The sequence below is a fragment of the Benincasa hispida genome, chromosome 1, assembly GCF_027475165.1.
Source record: "Benincasa hispida cultivar pf3 chromosome 1, pf3_genome.v1.1, whole genome shotgun sequence".
In the NCBI taxonomy this organism is placed as follows: domain Eukaryota; kingdom Viridiplantae; phylum Streptophyta; class Magnoliopsida; order Cucurbitales; family Cucurbitaceae; genus Benincasa; species Benincasa hispida.
The window spans coordinates 100,591,431-100,605,925 of NC_143478.1; the positions used below are offsets into that span (position 1 = coordinate 100,591,431).

The window sequence follows — 14,495 nt, forward strand, 5'->3', positions numbered from 1 at the left end:
CGTTGTTTATTTTGTCTTCGAGCCATGAACGCATACGGTGACCCATTTCCTACAAAACAGAAACTGGAACATTCTATTCTGCCATCACAATGGTGTTAGTGGGTGTGTTTACGATATTTCATAATTTTTGTATTTCTTAGCCAATTTGTATACTATCGACGCAACTTTTCTTTATTTTTGCCGCAATATCTAAATAAAACAGTATAAATAACTTGTATTCCTACAAGTTATCAATAGCCCAAGGTCAAGAGCAAAAGGTTTGCAAACTGAATCGGTCCATTTATGGATTAAAACAGGCATCTCAATCTTGGAACATACGGTTTGATGTTGCGGTCAAGTCGTATGGCTTTGACCAAAACGTTGATGAACCTTATGTCTACAAAAAGATCATCAATGCTTCAATAGTCTTATTAGTGTTGTATATAGACGATATCCTACTCATTAGGAATGATGTAAGTCTACTTACTGCAGTTAAGAACTGGCTAGCGACCCAATTCCAAATGAAAGATTTGGGAGAGGCTAAGTTTTTTCTAGGTATATAGATCTTTTAGGATTTCAAGTACAAAGTGCTAGCACTATCTCAGGCATCATACATTGACAAGATGTTGCCCAAGTACTCGATGCAGGACTCCAAGAGGGGCCTAATACCATTCAGGCATTGTAAAACTTGAACCCTAATTACCTTAAGTAAGCAAGTGTAAGTTATGTGATGTCTTCCAATGAGTTATAATGAGATTATGTTTTGGTTAGGAGTGATGGAGAAAGAAAGTAAACTAAACTCTCGGATGGCTATGTAGGAAAGAATGGTCAAATTTTGGCTAAGTATAGGAAACCAAGAGGAGCCATGCTATCCTATAAGATTTAATGTTGAATTATGTTTTGATGGAATGGGAAGAAAATGGCTTAATCAAATCTCAGCCATTAATCTTCATTAGTGGGTTAAGTGGCCCAAGGAGATTTCATGCAGGATTTTGGGCAGTGGTAAGCAGGAAGGCCGACTTCATTTAATTGGTTTGAACAAATTACTTAGTCTATTCATGTAATTCTAGTGACATTTGAAACCTCCGTGTGTCTATTTTCTATGGCTTTGCTGCTGGAGGGAAAACTCACCGAAATAAGGCCAGAGGAGCAAAATAAAGACGAATGGTTTGTTTCTCGGGTGAATCTAGGCCATCAGTGAAGAACTGAAGCTCCAGGACGAATCAAGAATATTTTTAAGCTAAAATTTTGAGCTAATATTGTTAACTCAGTTATAAACAACTTTGTAGAATGAAACTTTTTAAGATGAGACCTAAAAATCAAGTTATATATTTTTTAAATTTGAATTGAAAATTGTTAAACAAGCAGGCAGCTACTTGAATTGGGGCCAATGATGAAGTTTTGAATCTCCAGATAAAACGACGAGAAATTTCAAGCTGAAATTTTAAGGTAATGTTTCTAACTTGATTCTAAGCAAGTTTGTAGAAGGAATTTCTTTGAGATCAGATCTGGAAATTTAGTTATGAATTGTTGGAATTGAATCTACAGTTTGATGCTCCAAAATTTTTCTAAGTGTGAAAAGTGTGAGCGATCAAAGGGTGCATTCTTTTGACACCCAATCCCTCCAAACTGGCTAAGTTTCCGACCCTCAAAAAGAATGGTAGGAGGCACAATGTGATGGTTTGCCATGTGAGCTTGATTTATTGAGTAGGCCTAAAAGGAAGGCTAATGTAAACACTAAGTAGTATGGTTATATGTATAGGTTCAACTCCAATTGGAAAAGCATATCAAGCCTTAAGGAAGCAAACTTGAAGGACCTGTGAGTGACTATAAATGATTTATAAATGGTTTATAAATATTTTAATAATCCATGCTTTATTAATAGTTACTTTTATGTTTGTTATTTTACAAGAAGTTCCAAGCGACGCACTTCTCCAAAGTTTATAAATGCATGCTAGTTACAAAGTTTATGAAATATGCTTTGGTATAATGGTTGAACCATGGTAGTTTTCAAAAGGTGATTCTATGATATGTTTATGTTACAAGTATTTGTATTATGTTTTAAAGCATATGTGCTCTTAATGTTGTTGAGCATGCATTAGCAAATGATGTTCTTGTGAAAACTATGATTTATGAGATCAAGCTTTCAGTAAGCATGTTTTATAAAAATGTTTTCCTATCAGGTATTTTCAGCTCAATATTGAAGTACAAGGAGAAGGTATCCGAGCTATACTACCTAGTTTCAGTTATGTTATGATTCTGATGCTGAAGTACATAGAGAAGGTATTAGAATAATTCATTCAGTTAAGTGATAAGTAGTGGTACCCTGCTTCAGTTATGATCCTTGACATCAGGATCCAGTTTGCTCTACGGGCACGTATGACAGTTAATCAGTTCAGTAGGATTGAACAAAAGGGTTCTTTCCTAGCATTGGTTGTAAAGTGTTGAACAAAAGGGTTCTCACCCCAGCCCAAGCTTATGTTTGAGAGATCGAACAAAAGGGTTCTCTCTTAAACATGATACTCGATGATAAGATTGAACCACGAGGGTTCTTTCTTAGCATTGGCTAGAAGGTGTTGAATAAAAGGGTTCTCACCCTAGGCCAGGCTAATGTTTGAGAGATCGAGCAAAACGGTTCTCTCTCAGGTGTCGAACAAAAAGGTTCTCACCTCTGCCCAGGCTTATGTTTGAGAGATCGAACAAAAGGGTTCTCTCTTAAACATGATATCCGACGTTGAGCGATCGAGCAAAAGGGTTCTCTCTCAACCAGGAATCAGTTTAGCTATGTCTTCAGATACAATGATTTTATAAATTTTATGTACATGTTGTTTGGCATGTTTTAGTTCCAGTATTATGTTTTCTAGCTTTCAGTTTAAGCATGAGATTTATGTTTTTATTAAGTCACTCACTAGGCAAGTAGCTCATTTTTCAAATGTTTTTCTTTTCCCAGGTAGTGGTCATCTCCCCAGAGGTTAGCTGTCATCCTGCTCTGTCACTCAAGGACTCCAGTTAAAAGTCCAAAGTCTAGAGAGAAGTTTTAGATGTTTACTCTGTAAATGTCTGTACATATATGTTGCTCATATTAGGGACTAGTAAAATATATTGGGACCGCTGAACTCTGTATGTGTTAATATGATGTAATTATGTTGTTGTTGATCCCTGGTGTTCTAAGGTTATTTTAGAGTTTCATTAGTTTGGTGAATGTTATATATGTACTACAAGGATCTAAGCAGGTTAAGGATGTTAGTTAGGCAATACTGGGCTTTGTCATCACATTCATTTCTAGATCCCTGCTTAACTAACATCCTTAACCTACTTAGATCTCTGCAGTACATATATAACATTCACCAAACTAATGAAACTCTAAAATAACCTTAGAACCTCAAGAGGTTGGTGAATGTTATATTAGTTTGGTAACTACTGTCATCACATTCACTTCTGGACTAAGAAGGGTAATTTGGGAGGGGGTGTGACAGGCATGGAATCACTTTGTCTAAGGAAATGTGTCCTAAGACACCTCAAGAGATTGAGGAGATGAGACAGGTCCCATATGCGTCTGTCGTTGGCAGTTTGATGTACGCGATGCTCTATACTCGTCCAGACATCTGCTATGTTGTGGGCATAGTCAGTAGGTATCAGTCTAACCCAGGCCAGGGTCACTGGACCGCAGTGAAGAACATCCTCAAGTATCTTCGGAGAACGAGGGACTACATGCTCGTGTATGGTTCGAGGGATTTGATCCTTACAGGATACACGGATTCTGACTTTCAGACTGATAAGGACTCTCGTAAGTCCACATCAGGGTCAGTCTTTACTCTTAACGGAGGAGCTGTAGTATGGCGAAGCACTAAGCAGGGGTGCATCGCCGACTCCACTATGGAGGCAGAGTACGTAGCGGATTGCGAAGATGCTATGGAGGTCGTTTGGCTCAGGAAGTTCTTGATAGACCTGGAAGTTGTTCCAGATATGTCTAGACCCATTACCCTTTATTGTGATAATAGTGGGGCAGTGGCGAACTCCAAGGAGACAAGGAGTCACGGGCGCGGCAAACACATAGAGCGAAAGTATCATCTGATCCACGAGATAGTGCATCGAGGGGACGTGATCGTCACGCAGATTGCTTCGGAGCACAATGTTACTGACCCGTTTACGAAGGCTCTCACAGCTATAGTGTTTAAAGGTCACCTACGGAGCATGGGTCTACAGGATTGCCTGTAGCTGAACTAGGGCAAGTGGGAGATTTTATTGTACTGGGCTTTTATGCCCTAGTTTATTGTTTTATACTAAGTTTTTTGTACACCCCACTTCGCTTTAGGACAAGTGAGAGATTGTTCGGGTTGATGCCCTACAGTCTCGTGTTCTATAGTTTGTAAATAGTATATACAAACACTTGTGTTGTTAATATATGATATTTACTTCACATCTTGTATTTTGCTCAGTTAATTGTTTTATTTGCTTTACCACAAACCAATAAACATAAAATCCCTAGTTATCTGTATGGGACTCAAGCATGTATATGGTGACATACAAGTGGATCATGTCTTGAGTGATAACTAAAATGGTCTGTAGTAAATGGATAAAGGAGGGAAACCTTATCCTTGTAACGCTACGGACGCGGCTTGCTTTGTGGAATGGTCACAAATGTTGTGACTTGTCACGGATGGTCTGATCCTGATCATTCGTGTTGGGGACATGCGAGCGGGGGCATCCTATACAAAGAGTTTGTATAAGACCTGACCACGAAGTGTTAATGTCTCGTTATATAACACCGTTCATGACAGAGACTTCACTTCACTAGGATGACCATAGGTAACATGACCTCAATCCTGAGTGAGTTGGGAACTCCTGCCATTGAGGGCGGTCTTTTGATTTGTATGGGTGCGAGTGGCCAGGTCGTCGATTCAAACCTACCATTTTGGGGATTTTTCTGATTTGGGAGCTAGGAACTCAGCTACACAAGATGGAATTCACTTCTTCCTCGAGGCAGGGGTAAGTAGATAGATGACTCCCTTAAGGGCTGATTCCGGGGCTTGAACGATGTGGCGCCACACACCTTCTCTTGGCCCAAGAGGTGTTCACACATAGTTGGACTATGTTGTATTGTTCATTAGAGGAATCAGTCGTACTTAAGGAGTGAGATGTAACTATAGGGGCAAAACGGTAAATTGGCTCAGCTGTACTTATGAGCATCTGTGAAGGGTCATCGTACTCATGATTGGTTATATCCGATGGACACAGAAATATATCTATGGTAAGAAGAGTTCAGTTGTTAGTCTTTAGTGGAATCACTAACAGCTAACTGATGGTGGATCTCGTGGCTAAAGAGTTTAGTCAGCTATTCACGTACCGTCGGAACTTCGAGCCACGGGTCCATTAGGTCACCTGGGTAGCTTGGATAAAGTCGAGAACCAGTGTTTGGGTTAATTTGAAATGTTCAAATTGAGAAGAGGAAGTTCGATTATATATGATATAATTGGACTGGTTAATTATATATGATATAATTGGCTAAATGTATGAGATACATTATTTTGGAGGAAATTAGATATAAATATGATTTATATCAAGTAGAGGAGAAAATATTATAGTAGATATATGATATCAAATTGTAGAATATAAATATAATATGATTATATTTATTAATTAAATTAATTGATTAATTATTTGATAATTAACGAATTTATCCACGTTTGGACGTGGGAAGTGGGTTGTAATGGTTATGGTAACCAGCGGATTAAAAATGAAAATCGTTTTCATTTTTCACAATCGTGCATTCGTATTATCATCCGAGCCCAAAAGAATCCGTGAAAGCAATCGTGAGAGCCTATACGATAGAAGCTCGTCCGTCTAAACGATCGTCTGCCTCACGTTTTCTCTAAACGATCATATACGTTTTTCCTAAACGATCGTTCAGTCTTTCATACATGATCGTATAGCTCTACTATACGATAAGTATTTCCACTATATGATAACAGAGTTTCATCTCTCACTTGTTTATCGTCTACAAGACGCGTTCTCCTCCGTCTTCTACCAAACTCACCAAAGCCTACTCTTTGGGTTTTTTATGCCGAGGATACCCAGGTTTCTCTTGCGGTGGTGTCGTCCCTGCTGCAGTGTTCGTGTATGTTTTGATCGTGCTGTTGCAGTCAACATACTCGCTGGGTGTTGGTAGATCTGTGGGAGGTTTTCCTCTACTTAGGGTTCAGACATTCGAAGAGAGTCTTCATCTACTGAGGGGGCATATTGAGGACTATATTGGAAAAACCAAGGAAAACCAAGGGGACTCACACTCTTGGCTCCGCTCCTTAATCCGTATTATTGATTTATTACGTTTTTGTTTCTTATATGGCTTAATTTTAAACATCGGTACTCGTGCGCCACGTTGATTAGAATACCCATAGGCCACACGTGCCACGTGTTAAACAATCTTATTAAAAAAATCGCCTCTTTTTAATTCAAACGTCGAGCTTTCTCCAATTCTTCCAGATTTTTCCATTTTCGTTTTCACAACTCAGCCGTCATTTTCCCTTAGAAAAATCCATCGTCGAATTTTCCTTCTTCTTCGTTGCGAAGGAATCCATTACAATCCGTTCTTCGAGAAAACGCGTCACGTTTCTCAGATCCCAATCCCAATTTCTCCCTATAAAATCCCGGCTTCATCTCTTGATCGATACCACAAAGAAAGAAAATCGGAAATCCACCATGGCCGGAACATCTGAAGATTCCAAACCCGCCGAATCTCAGGCCTCCCCTGCACCGACGCCGTCAACGGAGGATGAATCAAAGAAATGGGGGACACACATCATGGGACCACCGGCAGCCCCCAACGAGCATCCGGATAACCAGAAAGCAGCGTTCTGGAACGCCGCCGCTCAGCAGCAGATTCACCACCATCCGTACGTACAATACTCGCCGATGGATCATCGGCCGAGCACCAACCCGTTCGAGCCCGTGGTACACGCCTTTAATTCGTGGAGCAACAAGGCAGAATCGATCGCGCGTAACATTTGGCACAATCGTAAGTGGATTCGTTCTTAGATTGAAATTAGGGTTTTGGATTTTTTTTCTGTCGATTTAGGGATTTTGGAATTAAAAATTGTGCAGTGAGGACTGGGCCGTCGATGTCGGAAACGGCTTGGGGGAAATTGAACTTGACGGCAAAGGCTATAACGGAAGGGGGATTTGAGTCTCTGTTTAAGCAGACTTTCGCGACGGAGGTGAATGAGAAACTGATGAAAAGCTTTGCCTGCTATCTCTCCACCACGACGGGTCCGGTCGCCGGAACTCTGTATCTGTCGACGGTGCGTGTGGCTTTTTGTAGTGATCGCCCACTTTACTTCACTGCTCCCTCTGGTCAACCGTCTTGGAGCTACTACAAGGTAAACTCGTGCCTCCAAAATACGATTGTCTATTTATCTGAATTTTCTGAGCATCTTGGTAAATGTATTTACTAATATCACTGACTATAAACTGCCCTAATACATATATTTTGCTATATTTATAAATAGTTTTAAGGAGTTTTCTAAATTTGAAAACACCCAAAACTAAAATAGATTTTTAATTTATCCAACATATTAAAATAACATGTTATGAAACATAAGGTTGATATTTGATTTCAAAGTGAAGTTTTAAATTTAATTTTAATAGAGAGAGATTGAAGAGGGAAATTAAAAAACTTGGGTGGCTTAACCATCCTTGTGCAGCACCAATCATGAAAATTTGCCATGCAGGAGATTTTTTTACATTTCTTTCCATGTAAAGAAAATATTAGATATGGGATTAGATTAAAATTGTAATCATCTTAATTTCTTATAATATTTTTAAATTAATTAATAAACATTAATAAGAAAATGAGAATTTAGTTAAAATAAATGGAGATTAAAATGGTAAATTTTAAAATTGATATAAGAAATTGGAATTAAATTTAAATTCTAACCTTTTAGAACCTAGGACTGAATTGGAACTAAATTTATTTTGGAGATGTAACCCTTAAATGAAAATTAGACCTAAAATGTAAGACTAAAAAAGTGTTCTTTCCAAAAATATAATTTACTCACTTGTTGTCAAAATAAGTTCAACTATATTACTAACATATTCTTCTTTTAGTAATTAAGAGTTTTGTTATTTGAATTTTCATTCAATAAAATAAAATATTATTAAATTGTTTTTATTTTAAAAAGTTTGGATTTTATTATTAAAATTTTACATCCTTGGACACAAAAGAAACGGTTGATTGGATTAATTAGAAAAAAAATAATTTTTAAAAATGAAAAAATTTGGAAGTGGAAGAAGGTTATTGAACGAGAAAGGACACCCTAAATTTAAAATTTTTGAAGGAATGGAAATTGATGTTGTAATTGTGAGCAGGTAATGATACCATTGTCGCATATAGCGACGGTGAACCCAGTGACGATGCCGGGAAACCCGTCGGCGAGGTACCTCCAAATCACTACCGTGGACGCGCATGAGTTTTGGTTTATGGGTTTCGTCAATTTCGAAAAGGCAACCCATCACCTCTTAAACGCCGTCTCCGCCCATAATTCTCCCATCTCTGCCGCCTGACCGCCCTTACCTGAAACTTGGCTCACCATTATCTCGGCACTTCATTAGACATTTTTTGTGATATATAATGTTATGTGTTTCTTCAATTTTTTTTATTTTTACTATGGCTTTCTTGTTTTATATGTGTATATTCTTTTTTGTTAGTATGTAAGCCTTCTTTACTAAGATTATACTATTGTTAGTATACAATAAATCATATACCTTTACTCATGTTGTTTTATCAGCATGTATGTTAGTTATGGAGATCGATGGATGTGTTTTGTCATTTATGTAATCATTTAGTACAAAGCATTTTTTGGAAACCAAATGTCGACTTTACTTTTGGGATTCGGATTCTACAAATTGAGCTTCACTTTGGATGGAAGTTTAAAATCACTCTTCATTTGTCTTGTTTAAGATTATTTTAAAATATTTTTTTATCATTAAAATCATTTGATTTTACATTTTTAATTGTAATTTTTATGCTATTAAAATTGATTTTGAATGATTAAAATATTTTTTTTAAAGTGATTATAGAAACGATAAAAGTAATTTTGATTTTGTCAAAGTCACTTTTAAATATGTCAGAAGTATATAGATTGGTCACTTATAAATGGGTATTTTATTATCTTTAATTGATGTAGATTTTACAAGTTAAATTTTACTTTAAAAGTCACTTTTCATACCATTGTAGTATGACATGTTTTAGGAGTGATTTAAAATGGTTAAAATCATTTTTGTATTATTGTATGTATGTATATTTTAGGTTTGAGATTTTGTTTAAAATGGTTAAAATCATTTTTGTGTTGTTTAAGATTACTTTGGCATTAAAATTTGGTTTACTCTGTATTTGAATACTTAACGTCTAGTTTAAGATTATTATAGTTTCGTTTTGTTTTTAAAACTATGCTTACCTGACCAATAATAAATTGAGGTAATGTAAAAAAAATTCATAAGATAATGAGACTTGAATTTAGAGAGGGGGAATCATCTCACAACAAAACTATGTTAATTTAAATATACTTCACCCAGTCATTAAATAAAAATAATCATTACGTCAAGTTTTCGTTAGTCAATAGTCAAATGAATTGAGTTATCATTTGGATATACTTTTCAAATCTCACATACCAAAAATGTTCTTTCCAAAAGTTGAGAAATCACATTAGGGACTAAAAGTGCATATTGTCCAAACATTTATTTCAAGTTTAAAAATTCAATTTTTTACATATAGCAATCCAAAATAACTTTAGTCCAATCTATAAATATTTATAAATATGACAAAATTTTGACTTCTATCAATACATATCACTTAGTGAGATTTATTACTAATAGATATATCAGTGATAGAGGCCTATCATTAATAGATCCATATCTAATATTAATAGACATATCACTGACTGGGATCTATCAGTGATAAAACCTATCATTGATAGAAATCTATCGTAACAGTGTGTGTCATTGATTGTTTACGTGCCCTTTTATTATTATGTTAGTAATCGATATATCATATCAACATAATACAAATATAGGATATATTAATCATTTTATTTTCTTCGTTTACGTTTAGGTATTTTATTGTATATTCATCTGTTTGAGTTGATGCTCTAAACCTCGTGGTCTTGTAGTTTGTAATTATTTTGTACAAACTTTTATTTATCTAATAAAATAATAATATTTTATTTGACACTTAGTTCCATTAACCCACAAAGCCAAAAAACTAAGATCCAATGTTATCTTTTGTAACTTAAACATGTATGTAGAGATATATAGGTGAATCATGTTTAAGTGATAACCTAAACGGTATGGGTGACACTATAAATACGACCCACTTTGTAGTTGTTACAATTATTGTAAAGTGCTACAACGACTTGATATTGATCATTCATGTGGAGACATGTGATCAAGGGTATTTTATACAAAAGGTTTGTATAGGATTAGACCACGAAATGGACAGTCTCTCTAAATAACACCATTGCTAGAAGAGACTTATATTTCACTAGAATGACCATAAGTGACTTAACCTGAATCCTGAGTGAGTTGTGAACTATTGCCTATGAAGGCGATCCTTTGATCTGCATGGATGAGAGTGGCCAGTTTTGTCAACATAATATGTCTACCATTTTGGGGATCCGTTTGACTAGGGAGTCGGGAACGCAACTGCACAAGAAGAAATTCACTCATTCTCTATAGTTAGAGTAAGTAGAGAAGATTCTCCCTTAAATGCTTATTGCAGAGCTTGAACTATTGGGTTTTAGTAAAAAATGGAAAAAGAAAATACAAGATTTACGTGAAAAATCGTACAGGGAGAAAAAGCCACGATAGAAAGACAATTTTAATTATTTCCAACTTACACACATATAAGAGAGAACAAAGATATAAATAGGCTTTAGAAAACCCAAATACAGAAAAGGAAAAATTAGGGCAAAATAAAAATACTAAAATGTCCTTAGGGATAAATATATAAACAACCCCTTATTTTCAACACCCCCCTCAAGTTGGGACGTAGATGTCAATTAGACCCAACTTGCTACACAAGAATCAAAGCTTTGCCTGAGTAATCCTTTGGTGAGAATATCAACAACTTATTGACTATAATGGATGTAAGGAATACAAATACTACCACTATCCAATTTTTCTTTGATAAAGTGTCTATCGATCTCCACGTGTTTTGTTCTATCATGTTGCATAGGATGTTGGCTATGCTTATAGTCACCATGTTATCACAATAGAGCTTCATAGGTAGATCATTGTCTCAGTAAAGATCAGACAAAACTTTCTTCAACCAAATTTCTTCACAAACTTCTAGACTCATAGCTCTGTATTCTGCTTTAGTACTGCTTCTAGCAACAATACATTACTTCTTACTTTTCCAAGTAACAAGATTACCCCACACAAATATATAGTACCCAAAGGTAGATTTTATGTCTATAATAAATCATGCCCAATCAAAGTCGGTGTAAGCCTCAATACATTTTCTGTCAGTTTTTCTGAACATCAGACCTTTACCTGGAGTTGTTTTCAAGTATCTCAAAATCTGATTCACAGATTCCATATGTCTCTCATAGAGTGCCTGCATAAACTGACTAACCATACTGATAGCGTAGGATATATCTGGTCTAGTGTGAGATAAGTAGATCAGTTTTCCCACTAGATGTCGATATCTTTCTTTATCAATAGGAACTTTCTCAACAAGAGTGTTGATAGGTTGATATCCAGTCATACCTATTTCTTTCAAAAAATCAATGGTGTATTTCTATTGAGAGACAGAAATTTCTTCTCTTGATCTCGTCACCTCCATTCTAAGGAAATACCTTAGACTCCCAAGGTCCTTACTATTAAATTCATCAGTCATCTTCTTTTTAAGCCCGATAATCTCAACAACATCATCTATTGACAAAATAATATTATCAACGTACATAATTAGAATATAAAATTTCCCTAATTCTGACCTTTCTATGAACAAAGTGTGATCAGAGTGCCCCTGAGTAAAACCTTGGGACTTAACAAATGTAGTAAACTTGTCAAACCAAGCTTTTGGAGACCGTTTCAAACGATACAAAGACTTCTTGAGTTTACAAACCTGATGGTCAAATTGAGCTTCAAAACCAGGAGGAGGACTCATATAAACCTCTTCTTCTAATTCACATTCAGAAAAGAACTTTTCACATCAAGTTGATGAGAGGCTAGTCTTTGTTAACTGCCACAGAAAGTATGACTCAAACTGTATTTAGCTTCACTACAGGAGAGAAATTTTCTGAGTAATCTATTCCATAGGTCTGTATAAAATCTTTAGCTACCAATCTGGCCTTGTACTTGTCAAGAATTTCATCAGACTTATACTTTATAGTGAACACCCATTTACACCAAATTATTTTATGCCATTTAGGAAGAACAACATGATCCCACGTATTATTTTTTTTCAGAGCTCTTCCATGACAGCAACCTTCCATTCAAGAACTACCATGGCCATACGTATGTTATTTGTGAAAGAGTTAAACAACATGCAGCGAAAGTATCAAGGATCCATAAGCATTCTAATTCACTAATTTTGGCAAAAACTAAAGCAAGCTCTTCTTAAAAAGTGGGTTTTTAGAACATACCTTTGATGAACTCTCCAAGAAAACGTCTGTTCAGCTGCTGTCTTCACTTGATATCAATGTAAACCACCTCAAAGGCTTCCCTACTATGCTCTTGGAGCTTTAGGCAGAGTTGTGGGACTCAAGAACAACTTGAAGATGTAAAGAAACAAGAAAAACTCACAGTAGCCCAACTGAAGAAGACAGTTTCTTCTTCAGAAAATTTTCTCTCATATTCTATATCTCTCTTTCTCCAACAACTCCAATCTTCTATATATAATAGATGAAAATGCAAAGAGATGGAGTGCATGGCTTGCAGCTCATGCTTGGAGAATCAAAATAGAGAAGATAATGCCTTTTGTGTGAGCATAAAGATGATGGTAATGGAGAAAATTCATTTTCCATTTTGTGTAACCATGCAAATGATTTTCCATTTACTTTTTAAAACATAAAATGATTTAAAACAATTTTAATTCAAAAAATAATTTTATTAAATTAATTTAATATCAAATATTAAATTATTTTTTACACAATAATCATCTTTATATATTTAAATCATATTTAAATATTTATTCTCTTGTTTTGTTTAATTTGAATGTTTCAAATTAATTTCTCAAGCTACCCTAAAGCTTATCCATTTATGAGCTAGTAGGGGGACCTCGTGGACCTACAGATCATGGGCTCCAACGATTCGAGATTAATTGACTAAACTCATTAATCTGATCTAACCCACATTCGTTAACTAATGGGACACTCCACTATAGCCCATAGTTGAACTCCCATCACTGTAGATATATTATGTCCACTTAATAACCATAATCAATAAGTCGATCCTTCACAGGTTGTTCGTAATCACAACTAGGTCAAAAATATCGTTTTACCCCTGTGACTACATCTTATTCCTTAAGTTCCTACTGATCCTCTAATGAACAATTTTGATTCATAATCTCTATGAATCAAATCCTTTCTCTATCATGAGAAGGCGGGGCCCCAATTGTTCAAGACCTGGAGTCAGTACTTAAGAGAACAATCTATCTGCTAACCCTAAATAGGGTAGGAGTGAATTCTATCTTGCAAGGCTATGTCCCCAACTATTCATCTGGTCTTACCCCCAAAATAGTAAGCTTATTGAGCAATGTTGTTGGACTACTCTCACCGTTTGCAGATCAAAGGATAATCCCGAACAAACAGGAGTTCATAGCTAGCTTAGGATTAAGATTGAGTTAACCTAGGTTATATAATAAATGAAATAGCCAGTTTTAACAGTAAACAGTCGTTATAAAGAAAAGTGACTATTTTCGTGGTGCAATCTATATGCAAACTCATTGCATAGGATGCCCCCACTCTCATGTCTCAACATGAACGATTTGTGGATCACATCATTTGTAGCACCTTATAACTTCTTGTAACAACTACAGAATGGGCCGCATCCAATAGTGTTACCAGGATGAGATACCCAATTTCATCCATATACTCATTAGACCATTTAGGCTATATATTGTCAACTTGATCCTGTTTATGTCACTACATAAAGTTACAACATTCATACTATAGCCAATGATGCGTTTATTGGATTTTCATAATAAGATGCAAAATCAACGAGTCATTGTTATTGATAAAATAGAATATTTAACACGAACTGCGAGTTCTAGGACATTCCCAACAATCTCCCACTTGGACTAAAACTCCAGTGAGAACAAATATATATATAATATAATGTTGAGATACATAATGGAAAAAATACAATAAACTAGGGCATCTACAATACCATAGACATTCTCCCACTTGCCCTAGATTACACTACTCGGAGTCCTAGTCCAACTAGGTGGCCCTCGAAAACTTTAGCTGAGAGGGCCTTGGTGAATGGATCAGCAAGGTTGTCTTCAGAGGCTATCTTTGTGA

General features: G+C 35.9%; 1 protein-coding gene across 1 annotated transcript; it reads left to right on the plus strand.

Annotated features, from left to right (window-relative positions):
* Positions 1-6,393: 6,393 nt before the first annotated feature.
* On the plus strand, positions 6,394-8,748 carry LOC120070217 (GRAM domain family protein). Its single transcript, XM_039022090.2, has 3 exons — positions 6,394-6,994; positions 7,081-7,355; positions 8,344-8,748. Exons 1-3 carry the CDS (start codon positions 6,679-6,681, stop codon positions 8,536-8,538), a joined length of 786 nt encoding a protein of 261 aa, XP_038878018.1. The 5' UTR covers positions 6,394-6,678; the 3' UTR covers positions 8,539-8,748.
* Positions 8,749-14,495: the final 5,747 nt, after the last annotated feature.